Source organism: Sturnus vulgaris, chromosome W (genome assembly GCF_052056855.1).
Source record: "Sturnus vulgaris isolate bStuVul1 chromosome W, bStuVul1.hap1, whole genome shotgun sequence".
In the NCBI taxonomy this organism is placed as follows: Eukaryota; Metazoa; Chordata; class Aves; order Passeriformes; family Sturnidae; genus Sturnus; species Sturnus vulgaris.
The window spans coordinates 38,961,011-38,976,173 of record NC_142282.1 but is presented as its reverse complement, the minus strand read 5'-3'; the positions used below and the strand labels follow the sequence as shown (position 1 = coordinate 38,976,173).

Genomic DNA, 15,163 nt, shown 5'->3' with positions numbered 1-15,163 from the left:
AAAAAATTGCTAAATTGTTTTCAGCACTTGTAAAGATTACACAGGAATGGATAATTTAGCTTTTTTGTCTCTGTTTTTATTTGAGGGAGAATAGGATTTCGAAATGGTGGGACAGACAAAAGAAACATATAACAAGACTGTAGATTTAACATAAAAATTAATTTCCTGTCTCACCCCCCATTTTCAGGCACATTATTTGGAACAAAAAAACCAGTATTCACATAACTTGATAAAAATGTTTCAAATATTTGGCCTTTAAGAAAAACATGCAACTGTCTAGCTAAGTATTCTTAAATGAGTATTTTAAAATAGTGGATCTCTGCATCATCATAATTTTTTTGAATGTAAGCATTTCTGTTCTGTTTTTCTAGTTGGCAACTGTGCAAAGATGCCAAAGAAACAGAATAGGCATGATTTTCTCATGACTGTTTCCCTCACTGCTGTTTCAATCCAACTTTTTATATGCATTTACTTTTTTAGAGCTTGTTTGTCTGTCTCCTCTCCCCCCCTCCCTTCCCTTCATCTTTTTAATGCTCTTCAGTGAATATTGTCTTTCAAGTCCTACAATGCACTGTAATTCTATTTGGAGGCACCAGAAGTAATTTCATACATGCTGAAATAAAACTGTCTCAGGTAGGAATAGTGAGTTGTGACAGTTTAAAGGTACAAAGGAAGGATAGGGAAGAACCCATAAAGAATTAAATTGGAAGTTGAATCAAGATTTTGGCTTTTGTTTCTGAAGGCCACAAGTACCTGCTTGATCTTAACTTGTAATAAAGGCTCTATTGTCCAAGTTCAGCTCCTGCACAGGATTTGAAGTATTGACTTATGGCTTTCAATACTGTATAGTTGCCTGCCCAAGAAGATGAAAGGAATTACTTTAAAATGTGTATTTTTTCCTTTAAAGGTGGAAGAGATGGTACAAAACCATATGACATATTCCTTGCAAGATGTAGGAGGAGATGCCAATTGGCAGCTAGTGGTAGAAGAAGGAGAAATGAAGGTAAGCATTTGTTGTTTTGCTTAATTGATATGATATGCTGTGAAGAGAGATATTTTCATTCTCTTTGAATACTATTACTGAGCAAGTTATGCTGTTAAAACTGCTCTCTGAAAATAATATTAAGTTAGAACTGGCAACCATATGAGCTGCAGTTTCTAATATATTCAGCAAAATCTTATGCAGCACTTGCAATAGCTTTGTCTTTACAGATTCCTGTCTCATTTTCTCCTACTTAAAACTTCCTATCAACATGGTGTGCTGTGTTGATTTGGCACAGCCTGGTTTTTGGTAGTGGGGGAGGACCACAGAAGTGGCTTCTATGAGAAGCTGCTAGAAGCTTCCATTGTGTTCAACAAAGTCAATCTCTGATGGCTCTGAAGATGGACATGGTGCTGGCCCAATTAGAGAGGTTGGTAACACCTCTGTGATGACATATTTAAGAAGAAAATCAAAACGGTGCATGTGTAGTTTTTTCCAGGGGTGGTGAGGCGCCACTGCTGAGGCCATCTCAGTGCATCACGTGGCAATGCGTTGCGGTCACTGCCATCTCTGTGCAGCCCACAGAGAGCCTTGCCTTCCTGGCCACCCCTAGCCAGCCGTGCCGCGGGCAGAAGGGCAGGAGTGGCGGCGGTGGCTTCTCCTTTCTGGCGTCCCGCATGAAGAGAGGCGTTAAATGGCACCAGCACCGCGGCAGCCACCACTGCCCACTCAGTGGCCACGGGGCCGCCTGGCCAGTGGTGGAAACATGGCGAACAATTCCCCGACATGGAACCTAGATAAGATCAACCTCTTGGTGCTGCAGGATCCTGCAATAATCTTTGAATTGGTGGAACTTGTTGGCAACAATACCTATAGGAAGCAGTTTTTCTTCTAGTCAGAGAAGAGGAGGAAGTGAAGACATATGATGGAGAACATCATGGCAGCACTAAGGTCAGTGGAAAAAGAGATGGAGGAGGTACTCCAAGTGCCAGAGCCAAGATTCCACTGCAGGCCGTGGTGAAGACTATGGTAAATAAACTGTCACCCCGCAGTCCATGAAGTCCACGGGGGATGCAGAGATCCATTCATAGCCTGTGAGAGAAGTACTCACACCAGAGTGGGTGGATGCCAGAAAAAACTGTTTTACAGTGACAGATCCGAACAGAGAGAGAGGCCTCCTGCTCCCAGAGTTGAGAGAGAGAGGGCCCTTGCTTCCAAACTAGAACAGCCTATCCTTAGAGGAGGGCACCCCATGGACGAGTGAACTTCGCCGCAGAAGTTTTGGAAAGACTGCTCATGGGAAGGACTCACCTTCCAGCAATTTTAGGAGGACGGCTGCTTGTGAGATTGGAGCCATGCTGGAGAAGTTAATGGAGAACTGTGTCCCGTGGGATGGACTGCACGGCATAGGAGGGGAAAGACTCCTCTCCTTGAGCGAGCAGAAAAAGATCTTGTGTGATGAACTGACCAAAATCCCCACGCTCTGTCTCCCTGTGCTGTTGGTGGGAAAGAGGGAGGGGCTGAGAGGAAAAAAAGGTGTTTCAAAGGTGTATTTTACTCCTCATAATCCTACTCTGACCCTGTTTATAATAAATGTACCTTAGACCTTTAAATTTGAACCTGTTTTGCCCTTGGAATGTTTTCTCCACATCCTCATCACAACTCCGGAGCCCTTTATTATTTTTTTTCCCTCTCCACTGCCCAACTGAAAGCAAACGGGCAAGTGAAAAGGAGAAAAAGTGTCAGCAAAGCTTCAACCCTGGAAATGAGGAGAGCAGACTTCAGGTTGTTCAGGGAACTAGTGAGTAATGTTCCCTGGGAGAATGCTTTTGAAGGTGCTGGGGTCCATCAGTGCTGGTCACTTTTTAAACACCACCTCCTAAGGGCACAGGAGCAGGCAACTGCCAAATGATGGAAGTCAAGCAGATGAGGCAGAAGTCTGGCTTGGCTGAACAGGGATCTTCTTTTGGAGATAAGGCAAAAAAAGAAGGTGTATGGACATTGGAAGCAAGGTCAGGTGACATGGGAGGATTACAGAGATACTGCTCACCACTGTAGGGAGAAAATTTGTGCAGACAAAGCACCATTAGGGTTCAAGATGGCCAACACTGTGAAGGGCAGCAAAAAGGGCTTTTTAATATGTTAACAGCAAAAGGAGAATCGGAGATAACATTGGTCTGTGACTTGATGAGTTCAGTCACCTCACAAACAGGCCCACAGTCAAAGCAGAGACATTTACTGCTTGCTTCACCTCTCTCATCAATACCAATGATGGCCTCTTGAACCCCCAGAGCCCTGAGCTGGAGGACCATAGCTGTGAGAATGACAAACTCCCAGTCAATCCCAAAACTGTGCAGGATTTGCTGCTCCAGCTGGATTCCTATAAGTCTATGGGACCGATGAGATTCATCCAAAAATGCTCAAAGAGATGGCTGATGTCATCGTGAGGCCACTCTCAATGATTTCTCAATGGTCTTGGGAATACAGAGAGGTCCCAGTTAACTGGACGCTGGGTAACATTATCCCAATTTTCAAGAAGCACAAGAGGGATGGCCCTGGTAAGTACAGGCCTGTCAGTCTCATTTCAGTGCCTGGTAAAATTATAAAGACTATTCTGGGAGTTTTTGAAAAACACCTGAAGGGCAATGCAGTCACTGATCACAGCCAGCATGGCTTCATGAGGGGAAAGTCCAGTTTGACAAACTTCATTTCCTTTTACAACAAGGTAGCCCACCTAGTTGATCAAGGGAAGCCAGTTGATGTAATCTTTTGGGATTTCAGTAAAGCTCCATTTTAAAGCTCAGGGCTTCATTTTAGCACCAGTTCTCTTCAACATCGTCATAAATGACTCGGACACAGGACTCGAAGAGATACTAAGTTTGCTGATGACACTAAATTGGGAGGAGCCAACCATTTGAAGTTTAACAAAGGCAAGTGACAGATTCTGCATCTGGAATGGGACAACCCTGGATGTACATATAGACTAGAGAACAAGAGGCTGGAGGGCAGCCCCATGGGAAGAGATCTGTGCGTTTGGGTTCACAGCAAGTTGAATATGAGTCAGGAGCGTGCCCTGGCAGTCATAAGACTCAACCAGGTGCTGGGGTGGCCAAATTCAGCATCATGAACCAGTCAAGGGAGGTGATTGTCCCACTCTGCTCTGCACTGGTGCAGCCTCAAGTCCTGTGTGCAGTTTTGGGCATCTCAATATAATAAGCAAATAAAGCTATTAGAGAGCATCCAAAGGAGGGCCATGAAGATGGTGAAGGGCCTTGAGTAGAAGCCATATGAAGAGTAGCTGAGGTCATTTGGTTTGTTCGGCCTGGAGGAGACTGAGGAGAGACCTCATTGCAGTCTACAACTTCCTCATGAGCAGAAGCAGGCAGGCAGGCTGGCAACTGGTCTCTTTTCTTTGATGATCAGTCATAGGACCCTAGGGAATGACATGAAGCTGAGTCAGGGGATATGTAGCTTGGAGATAAGGAAAAGATTCTTCACTCAGAGGGTGGTTGGGCACTGGAACAGGCTCCCCAGGGAAGTGGTCACAGCACCAAACCTCTCTGAGTTCAGGAAATGTTTGGACAATGCTCTCAGGTACATGGTGTGATTCTTGGGGTTGTCCTGTGCAGGATCAGGAGTTGGACTCGATGATCCTTATGGGTCTCTTTCAACTCAACATATTCTGTGATTCAATTAATCACTTTTGGAGAAGAGATTTTTCAAAATACTGTTTTTTCCTGTTAAGTGCCTTGCAAGAATATCTGCATTGGTAGTTACCATAGAACACTCTCATGGCAAGTTATTTATTTGTTAGTCTTCTGGGTAAGTTTTTATCAAACCTGGTTAAATTTTAAATAATTAAAACATGGCCAGTTTTGGCAATTTCTCTACATTTCTGTCTCTTTTTGACCATAGGTGTACAGAAGAGAGGTGGAAGATAATGGAATTGTCTTAGATCCTTTGAAAGCAACACATGCCGTTAAAGGGGTTACAGGGCATGAAGTTTGCCACTACTTCTGGAATGTTGATGTTCGTAATGACTGGGAAAGTAAGGAATCGATTCTTAAGCTTTCCATGTTTTTCAGCAAGCATATAATTCATAACATTGTCCTAATAGCTGTGCTTGTTTACTGATGGATTTTTATGTCCCCTCCCCTTAGCAACCGTTGAAAATTTCCATGTTGTGGAAAATTTAGCTGATAATGCCATCATCATTTACCAGATGCATAAGGTAATAACGCTTCACCTGTATACAAACCTTAGTGAGACAGTCTGGACTATATGTGTTCTAATCTCTTCTGAAATACTTTACCTTCTTAACAACTTAAAATATTATCCAGAACAGCAGTTTAGAACAACTTCTTTATTGAACTGCAACTTTGTAAATTTTTAAACTTGGCTTGATAGCATACTTGTTTGTGTATCTATGTGATAGAGATTGTAATAACAAATGATGACTGTTTTTAATCTCTTAAGTATATCACTGGAAGCAAGGCAAGGCTCATCTCAAGAAAACTGAAGCAATAAATTGGTACTGACTACAAGGAAGAAACCCCTACCCCTGTATCATGCATTTTGTTGCAATAATGCAAGTTATTGTTGACCACAATTAGTTGACATTCTGCATTTGCATTATGAGGTCTTATAATTCCCAGTACATTTGTTCTTTTGACTTCATTATGGTTTTTCACCCCAACTAGTTCTGATTTAGCTTTACTAAAATGTTCATTTGACTTATAACCCAATAGCTATTCCCTAACAGGTTCTAAAAAATTTGGAATGAAGTGTACACTCTTATCTTTAATCTTGGATGATACCAAGTATTAGTATATTCAGATATTGAAACTTTTTTTTTTTAACTGGTAATGTGGTTATCTTAAAACTGCTGAAACGGCAGACTGGTTTTTGAACAACACAGTTGTATGAACGGTATAGTGTTGTGGTAAAAGCTAGACTTTTTGCCCATATTGAATGTCAGGAAAATGGCTTCTGTGCAGTTTTGCTTTATTTTATGACAGTTTGCTTCTGAAGCGTTGTCTTAGATAATACCAATTTACCATATCTATCTCATTAAAGTAGTAACTTCTTGAAATAATATTTGTTATAAGTATTTTTTATGCTTACTCTCTCACTATATTTATGGAGACATAAATAACTGTAGATGCTTCTATTTATACTTAACCACTAGTTCAGTTTGTAGCTTATAAGTATTAATTACAATGTAAACCTCACATTGAGAGAACAGGAGACGAAGTGCCTCTTCCCGGTTGTCTACTGAAAAAGTCGTTGCAACTTGGTTCCCAGCCTTTCAAAAGCCTTAAACTTTCACCTTAAATGTTTAAAATTAGGTATAGCCATATAACCTGTTATACATCTGTACAATGCCCATGTTCTGCTTGAGTTTTCAAAATTGCATGAAATTACTAACTTGAATAAACTTTTTTACTTAAATAACATGACTGACCTGTTTTGCCTTGTTTGTTTTTTTCCTTTATCTAAGGATAGTAAGTACTTAATTTGCAAAACTGGAAAAGCTTATATTCAGGTATTTCTCTGCAGAGAGTGTGGCCAGCTTCTCAAAGGGATGTGCTGTATTTGTCTGCCATCAGAAAAATACCAGCATTCAGTGAAAATGATCCTGAAACATGGATTGTTTGCAATTTCTCTGTGGAACATGACAGTGCTCCTGTAAGTATTATTTTCATTCTATCAAGTTCTGTTTTAAAGATGCCATTTTTCTATTATGTGGTGTGATGCTCTTGCAATACTGGGGGGAGGGGAGGGGAGGGGAGGGGGGAGGGGGGTATGCAAAAATACAGTTTGTTTATACCAGATGATACAATGACCTGATGAAAGCATTCTGAGCCAAAAACTTTCTTATCTCAACAGTTGACAGATATAAGGCGTTACAGAAAAATGGAAGCAAAATTTATGGTGAAAACATTTTAAAGAATTGAGGTTCCTTCATATGGAATTGAATAAATAACTCTTCAATATTGTCAGACATGGGGATAGGCTTGTATAACTAGATATGGAATCTGTTAAACCTACAACTTACACAGTTCTGCCTTGGTTCTGTCAGACAGTAGCAATGATTGTTTTCTCTGTAGTGTTTCTGTGCTGAATACCATGCCATTGCCTACTTACAAGGGAAAAGTTACTGATATTTGTAAACACTGATGCATTATTTTTAGATGTTTCCTTACTTGTCAAAATAATTGAAATAATTCATTGTATTAAGCAAGCAGAAACTTGAGATTCAGACGTTTCAGTTTAACCCTTTCCCTACTCACCATGTGCCTTTCATTCACATTCATGTTACATCTGTGTAATGCTAGAATGCAAACTCCCAAAAACATAACTTTTGGAGTACCTTAGACTTTATACTAAATTTAAATGTTAGCATTCTAGTATGCTGAAATAAACCTAGTTTGAAGTTTACAAATGTTTATCTTTTTTTTTTTTGATAGATGAACAATCGTTGTGTCCGTGCCAAAATAAATATTGCTATGATTTGTCAGACTTTAGTAAGCCCGCCAGAGGGGAACAAGGAAATAAGCAGGGACAATATCCTATGCAAGATTACATATGTAGCTAATGGTAAGTCTAAAATTATTCAGTATGACATTAACTATATATGTTAATTCCTGGGAGCTGAATACTGGGGAACAAAAAGGTTGATGCAGTTTTCTGTTAAATTTATATATAGCATCACACTTGTGGTCTTCATGGTCAAAATTATTTAAATTAATGTGCTACATCAATCAGTGAATGGGATCTTTCATTGTGTGGCATTTTGAGAGCAATAAATGAAAGTAATGTGTAGCTCAGTCCAAAGTAGAGAACCTTGGGGTGGAGGGGGATTGAACAGAAGAAATGTCTGCAACTGGCATGACTTTGCATAAGCTTTAAGTTTTAGTAATAATCTGGGGGTTTTATTCATGCATTACTATCATTTTTTTTACACAATTCATGTTTGTGAAAGGATGTTTGCAAACTATAGTATAATGCAGTCTATTTTTTTTTAACTGACAGAATCTTTGGTATTGACTGCAAAGTTAGCAAAACCAAACTGTATTGTTACTGTACCTAGTATTCAGCAGTATATTAAAGTATTGGAACCTCATACCTATTATCTCCTCTCCTGGAGCTGAAAAATACTTTGAGCATCTTATCTGCTTATTATTTTTGACCACCTATTGCATAGCTTATTAAATAATCACAATCTGAAAATTGAGTTCAGTAAATCTTTGCATATAGGAGTGATACAACTTGTATTAAATCCTGTACAAATAATACTGCATGATGTTAAACTCTGGGGTAAGCGCCTTTATTTCCTGTTTAGAAGTTTCACAATTATTTAAAAAATATATCTTCATTGACAAATTCTGAACTGTGATTATATGGGAAGTGGCATATTTTTCAGCCAAGTATCTGACCTGTGAATTTAAGCATATTTTATAATCAGAGCAAATTTTGCTTGAAGTGCTTTAAAAATAATTTGTAAGACATTGGCTATGTAGCAACTCTGCAGGCAAATGCAGCAGTTATTGAAAAGTTAAAGCTTGACTTCTATTTTCTTTGAAATGAGAAGTAGCTTGAGTTTGTCTTTCCGTTGCTTTTTGGAAGTACTTAAAGAATATCATCTTTCATTTGGGCATTCCCCAAAGCCAACACACAATGTTTAATGTTTTCGAAATAGTAACATTGTAGAACTGGACTAAATTAGAGTAACAAGAGTAGAAAGTGCTGCAATACAAGCTGTAAGAGTTTAAATTATGCTGATTATTCTTTCCTACCACTTCAGAAAGAATTACAGGAATACAAACTTAATTTTTCTCTTCTAGCTTTTAGCAGATCTGTTGTATTTCAATGTCTGCCTTACTGTCTACTTCTAGTGAACCCAGGAGGATGGGCACCAGCATCAGTGTTACGGGCAGTGGCAAAACGAGAATATCCAAAATTCTTAAAGCGTTTTACATCATATGTGCAAGAGAAAACAGCAGGAAAGCCTATTTTATTCTAGTATTAGCAGGTATACATTAGTTTTTTTTATTCTTGATTCACTATTGTAAATATTTAAGGCCAAACAGAAGTATGTGATCTAGAAATGTCTTTATCACATGAATTCATTACTTAGATTTAATATATATAGATGGTTACAGGCACTTGAGGAGAGATTGGTAGGGTGGGTGAGGTGGGGGGGGTGGCATTGTATGTAACGGAGGGGCTAGAAGGTATGGAGCTCACAGTTGCCAGTGGCACAGTTGAGACCTTCGGGGTAAGGATCAAGGGGGAAACAAAGAATGGAGGTCTACTATAGGCTACCCAGCAAGGATGATGACACTGAACAATTATTCTTTAAGGAACTAAGGGACACTTCTAAGTCAACCATCCTTATCCTTATGGGAGACTTCAACTTGTCAGATGTTAACCACACAGCTGGAACAAACAAGTCCAGGTGATCCCTAAAACACCTGGATGACAACTTCATGGTACAGGTACTAAGGCAGCCAACTAGGAAAGACGTCCTCCTTGATTTGTTGCTTGTTAACAGAGAAGGTCTTGTGAGTGGAGATTGGCGGCCATCGTGACCACGGTGACAACGAAGAGATTGAGTTTAAAATCTCTGTTATCAGGAGAAAAAGTGTCAGCAAAGCTTCAACCCTGGAAATGAGGAGAGCAGATTTCAGGTTGTTCAGGGAACTAGTGAGTAATGTTCCCTGGGAGAATGCTTTTGAAGGTGCTGGGGTCCATCAGTGCTGGTCACTTTTTAAACACCACCTCCTAAGGGCACAGGAGCAGGCAACTGCCAAATGATGGAAGTCAAGCAGATGAGGCAGAAGTCTGGCTTGGCTGAACAGGGATCTTCTTTTGGAGATAAGGCAAAAAAAGAAGGTGTATGGACATTGGAAGCAAGGTCAGGTGACATGGGAGGATTACAGAGATACTGCTCACCACTGTAGGGAGAAAATTTGTGCAGACAAAGCACCATTAGGGTTCAAGATGGCCAACACTGTGAAGGGCAGCAAAAAGGGCTTTTTAATATGTTAACAGCAAAAGGAGAATCGGAGATAACATTGGTCTGTGACTTGATGAGTTCAGTCACCTCACAAACAGGCCCACAGTCAAAGCAGAGACATTTACTGCTTGCTTCACCTCTCTCATCAATACCAATGATGGCCTCTTGAACCCCCAGAGCCCTGAGCTGGAGGACCATAGCTGTGAGAATGACAAACTCCCAGTCAATCCCAAAACTGTGCAGGATTTGCTGCTCCAGCTGGATTCCTATAAGTCTATGGGACCGATGAGATTCATCCAAAAATGCTCAAAGAGATGGCTGATGTCATCGTGAGGCCACTCTCAATGATTTCTCAATGGTCTTGGGAATACAGAGAGGTCCCAGTTAACTGGACGCTGGGTAACATTATCCCAATTTTCAAGAAGCACAAGAGGGATGGCCCTGGTAAGTACAGGCCTGTCAGTCTCATTTCAGTGCCTGGTAAAATTATAAAGACTATTCTGGGAGTTTTTGAAAAACACCTGAAGGGCAATGCAGTCACTGATCACAGCCAGCATGGCTTCATGAGGGGAAAGTCCAGTTTGACAAACTTCATTTCCTTTTACAACAAGGTAGCCCACCTAGTTGATCAAGGGAAGCCAGTTGATGTAATCTTTTGGGATTTCAGTAAAGCTCCATTTTAAAGCTCAGGGCTTCATTTTAGCACCAGTTCTCTTCAACATCGTCATAAATGACTCGGACACAGGACTCGAAGAGATACTAAGTTTGCTGATGACACTAAATTGGGAGGAGCCAACCATTTGAAGTTTAACAAAGGCAAGTGACAGATTCTGCATCTGGAATGGGACAACCCTGGATGTACATATAGACTAGAGAACAAGAGGCTGGAGGGCAGCCCCATGGGAAGAGATCTGTGCGTTTGGGTTCACAGCAAGTTGAATATGAGTCAGGAGCGTGCCCTGGCAGTCATAAGACTCAACCAGGTGCTGGGGTGGCCAAATTCAGCATCATGAACCAGTCAAGGGAGGTGATTGTCCCACTCTGCTCTGCACTGGTGCAGCCTCAAGTCCTGTGTGCAGTTTTGGGCATCTCAATATAATAAGCAAATAAAGCTATTAGAGAGCATCCAAAGGAGGGCCATGAAGATGGTGAAGGGCCTTGAGTAGAAGCCATATGAAGAGTAGCTGAGGTCATTTGGTTTGTTCGGCCTGGAGGAGACTGAGGAGAGACCTCATTGCAGTCTACAACTTCCTCATGAGCAGAAGCAGGCAGGCAGGCTGGCAACTGGTCTCTTTTCTTTGATGATCAGTCATAGGACCCTAGGGAATGACATGAAGCTGAGTCAGGGGATATGTAGCTTGGAGATAAGGAAAAGATTCTTCACTCAGAGGGTGGTTGGGCACTGGAACAGGCTCCCCAGGGAAGTGGTCACAGCACCAAACCTCTCTGAGTTCAGGAAATGTTTGGACAATGCTCTCAGGTACATGGTGTGATTCTTGGGGTTGTCCTGTGCAGGATCAGGAGTTGGACTCGATGATCCTTATGGGTCTCTTTCAACTCAACATATTCTGTGATTGTACCAAAATGGGGTTTCATCCCTTTTCTATGTATAGCATAGGCTACCTCTATTTTTAGATTCTTTTTGTTATGTCAGACTCCAAAAGTCATGGTAGTTTCATCCTTTTTTAAGAGGTAGCCCTGTAATGATTCTCATTTTTAACTATATTTTTAAAGAACTAGTATCTGTGGATCATTGAAAGCATAACTTTCAGAAGTCAGCAGTTCAAATGTAAGAATAGTGCTGATACTATTTAAGGGTTTTAACAATTTCTGGTTTTCCTATTAGTGTTCAAAACTTTTGCTGCTGTTTTTTGTCTTTGCAGTGATCAGAACAAGACTGGGTGAGCATTCCACCTTGACATGACCGATAAGTGCATAGAGCACTCCATGTTGGAACAAAGGATCTATAGTCTTTTTATGGTTTCTAGGGTTTGTATACTGAAGTAAAGAAGTGCTGCATTACCACGAGGCTGAATATTTAACAATAGCTCTTTCCTAAATTTTTTTGCGGAGTCAGTGTGTAATTATCAATAGATGTTTTGATAATATGCATATGACTATTTTGACTGCTTTAGAAGAGGAAGAATGTGTACAGCTTTGAAACACCAACACAGGTTACTGTTTTAATTTTAAACAACTTGCAGAATTTCGCTGTCAACATTCCTAATATACTAGTGCAGTTTTTGTGCATGTCTAAAAAGCACAAAAGACAAATGCACATATAGCATACTCTATGTGCTTTATGTGTACAAAAATCTCAAGTATTTTGGTGGGGAGGGAGGGAGTTCAGTACAGCCTAAGTGACTTATTTCCAGGTTTTGTTTTGCTTTGTATAATCATAGTTCATTGCCATTTGTTTCTATAATGAATCATCTTGTTACCTAAAATGTCAGGTAATAATTGAGGGCTGTCAATATCCTTATGACTTTGCCTTTTTTATTGTCTTACTCTTATGAAGATCTTTGGCTCTGGAGTAAGAGTGTGAAAAGCTTTATTTTTTTCCAGGTATATTTCTATTGGATTTTTTAGTTATGCAATATGTGCTACAGAAATTTTGCTATTAAACATGAACCAGGAATTTCTAGGAAGATTCTGTGAGAGGGCAAGACAGTGCCTGAAAACTAGAAGTCATCTGTTCCTTATAAATATGGACTGCTTTCTTGTATGATATCTGGGGCTTTCCTGAAGCTTTGAGAAGGTACACTATAATATTTATTGAAGTAATTTGGGCTACATAGGACAACATTCCCAGCCTACAATGAGGATGAGTACATTACTTTCAGATCTTGCATGTGTTTTTCTCATCTTGATAAAGCCATGCTATGAGGCTCATGCAGAAAATAAGTTGCAATGATACTTGTCTCAATCAAAAACTCATAAGGATGTATAGTTCATATTGGCAAGTTCTGTCTATTTGCTATGAGAATTTAAATGTCAGATATTTGCCTGCCTGATTCTGGATATGGTCATTAAGAGAAGTCTCTGGCAGACTACTACTGACTTTGAGGTCTTTTATCCATGTCCTGTAGCTGGAAACTTCAGAGACTGCTGGGTGTTTCACTGACCTGTGTATCTCAAGAAAAAAGTTCCAGATTTATTTTTTTTCCTCAAAAAAACCCTGAAAGTCTTGTTTGATATAGTATGGTAGGTAACTGAAAATAAATTAAAAATAGTAATTTAATAAAGATTTGGTGAATGATTAAATGGGATCTGCACAGTGTTGAAAAAAATACTTTATCTGTTCATCTTCTTTATTTAGAGGAAATCATACATAACACACAATTACACATGCATGCAGTTTTCATGTTCCATAACTTTTTCCTTTTTATTTGCCTTTTCCAAATGGTGTACATGGAATATGCCTTATTACAGAGTTATTCTATTAATTTGAATATCTGGAAAAGTGCCTATATGTTAATGCTAGTAAGGCAAATAAGATTAAAAGCTGTATGTTTACTACATCACTAGTGAACATTTTATATAGTAGTGTTAAAAAATTTATCTCAAATGTACTTCTTCATTTTAAAATCAACCAAGCAGTGGTTAATTCCACCATAGCTACTGATGGGAATGTAATAGGAAAAAAAGTCCAAAATATAGAGTTTAACTCCATATTTGCCTTTTCTTGTAGTTGTTGAACACAGGCAACTACCTGTTCATTAATTTAATTGGATGACTTTATTTTGCAAAGGTATTGGAAGTTTACAAAGCAGTATATAATTCTTATATCATTAGTTGCATTTGCACTAAATATGATGTACTTTTGCAATTCTGTAAATAAAATTAAACTACAGATACTAATTGTAAATAATATTTTGCTTTTAGATAAAGGCACTGGTACTTCACTAAAGCTGGCCCTTCCCAATCAGAGTTGTAAGTCTTCTTAATGAATATGGAAGGAGTTGCAAAATTGAGAAATAGGTATTAATTGACTGCTTTAAAAACAAATTTTAAAAGGCAGCTATCGGCCTCTCAGATTGTCCATGTACAAGTAGCCATTAGGTCTTTTGTTCTAGAAGGGATCTTTTGAGCCCAACCCTCTTTCCAGTCACTGACACATATCTGTGCATTCTGAGTTCTCTTCTTCCTGTTAAAGGATCTGTAGTGTTTATACAGCTGTGGTCTTTGCAGAAGCAGCCCATGACTGTAGAATGGCTGTTTTCATAAGGTGAACCAATTTGAAGGGCTGAGAAGACAGTTTTCTCATCCATCAGCTATTGTTCTCTGAATACGTGTGTCAGTTTGGTGAATTTGAATGTTGCTGAACTAGATGTGAAGGAAATTACTTTGTAGAACTTGTACTGGGAATGAGGATGAGAGATGGTCATTGTTATCCTGTCAGAAAATCTGAACATCTTATTTTGACAAATTTATCTGTGAAAAATTTAGTACATCTTGGGGAAAAAAATTACCTTTTACTTAGTTGGGCTGAGCTGGCTGATGTGAAGTTGTGCAGATTCTCTTTTAACTAATCAGATTGTCCATCTGTATTTTTGTCAAGTTGTAGAGATAACGCTGTATTTGAATTGCCACCATTCATCTACAGATTCAAAGCATCAATCATATTTTTGAATACCTTGAGTGTATAGAGTGTAACTGTTTTGTTCTATAATAGCTTTATGATCCTAATGATAAATTTTTAAAAATTAAAATAAGTTGGTCCTCCCATGGTACAATCACAATTTTTGAACCAGTATTTAAAAGTGAAAAGTATTAAAAAGTATGAAGAAAAACCCTGCTTTGTAATTATTTTTAACTTTCAGTGTTTTGAAAAAACTTATTTAAAACATTTTACCTTGTAACTAACTTTGAGATTGTATATAAAGTTATATACAATACTATAATGTAAGGAAACCATTTGACAGGAAAACAGTTTGCTTATATTACTCAGGTTATCATAGAATCACAGAACCAGTAAAGTAGGAAAAGACATCCAAGATCATTAAGTCCAACCTTTGACTGAACATCAACTAACAACTAAACCATAGCAGAAAGTGCCATGTCCAGTAGTTTATTGAACACTTCCAGGGATGGTGACTCCACCAGTTCCCTTGATGCCTGGAAATAGAACGAAACTTTCCCAAACAATGTTAAAATGA

At 39.2% G+C, this 15,163-nt stretch overlaps 1 protein-coding gene across 5 annotated transcripts in view; it reads left to right on the top strand.

The window, feature by feature from the left end:
- LOC148220147 (ceramide transfer protein-like) overlaps window positions 1-14,797 on the top strand; it is a 159,336-nt gene extending 144,539 nt beyond the window's left edge. For 3 of the 5 annotated variants that reach the window (XM_088155722.1, XM_088155718.1, XM_088155721.1), the window contains 7 exons: window positions 908-1,003; window positions 4,898-5,030; window positions 5,143-5,213; window positions 6,542-6,670; window positions 7,453-7,582; window positions 8,881-9,017; window positions 11,888-14,797. In XM_088155722.1, coding sequence (XP_088011848.1) covers window positions 908-1,003; window positions 4,898-5,030; window positions 5,143-5,213; window positions 6,542-6,670; window positions 7,453-7,582; window positions 8,881-9,008 — 687 coding nt within the window. In that variant the 3' untranslated portion in view covers window positions 9,009-9,017; window positions 11,888-14,797. Of the gene's footprint in view, window positions 1-907; window positions 1,004-4,897; window positions 5,031-5,142; window positions 5,214-6,482; window positions 6,671-7,452; window positions 7,583-8,880; window positions 9,018-11,887 lie in introns of those variants that run through there. The other 2 variants (XM_088155720.1, XR_015799148.1) reach the window with 2 other exon arrangements.
- Window positions 14,798-15,163: the final 366 nt, after the last annotated feature.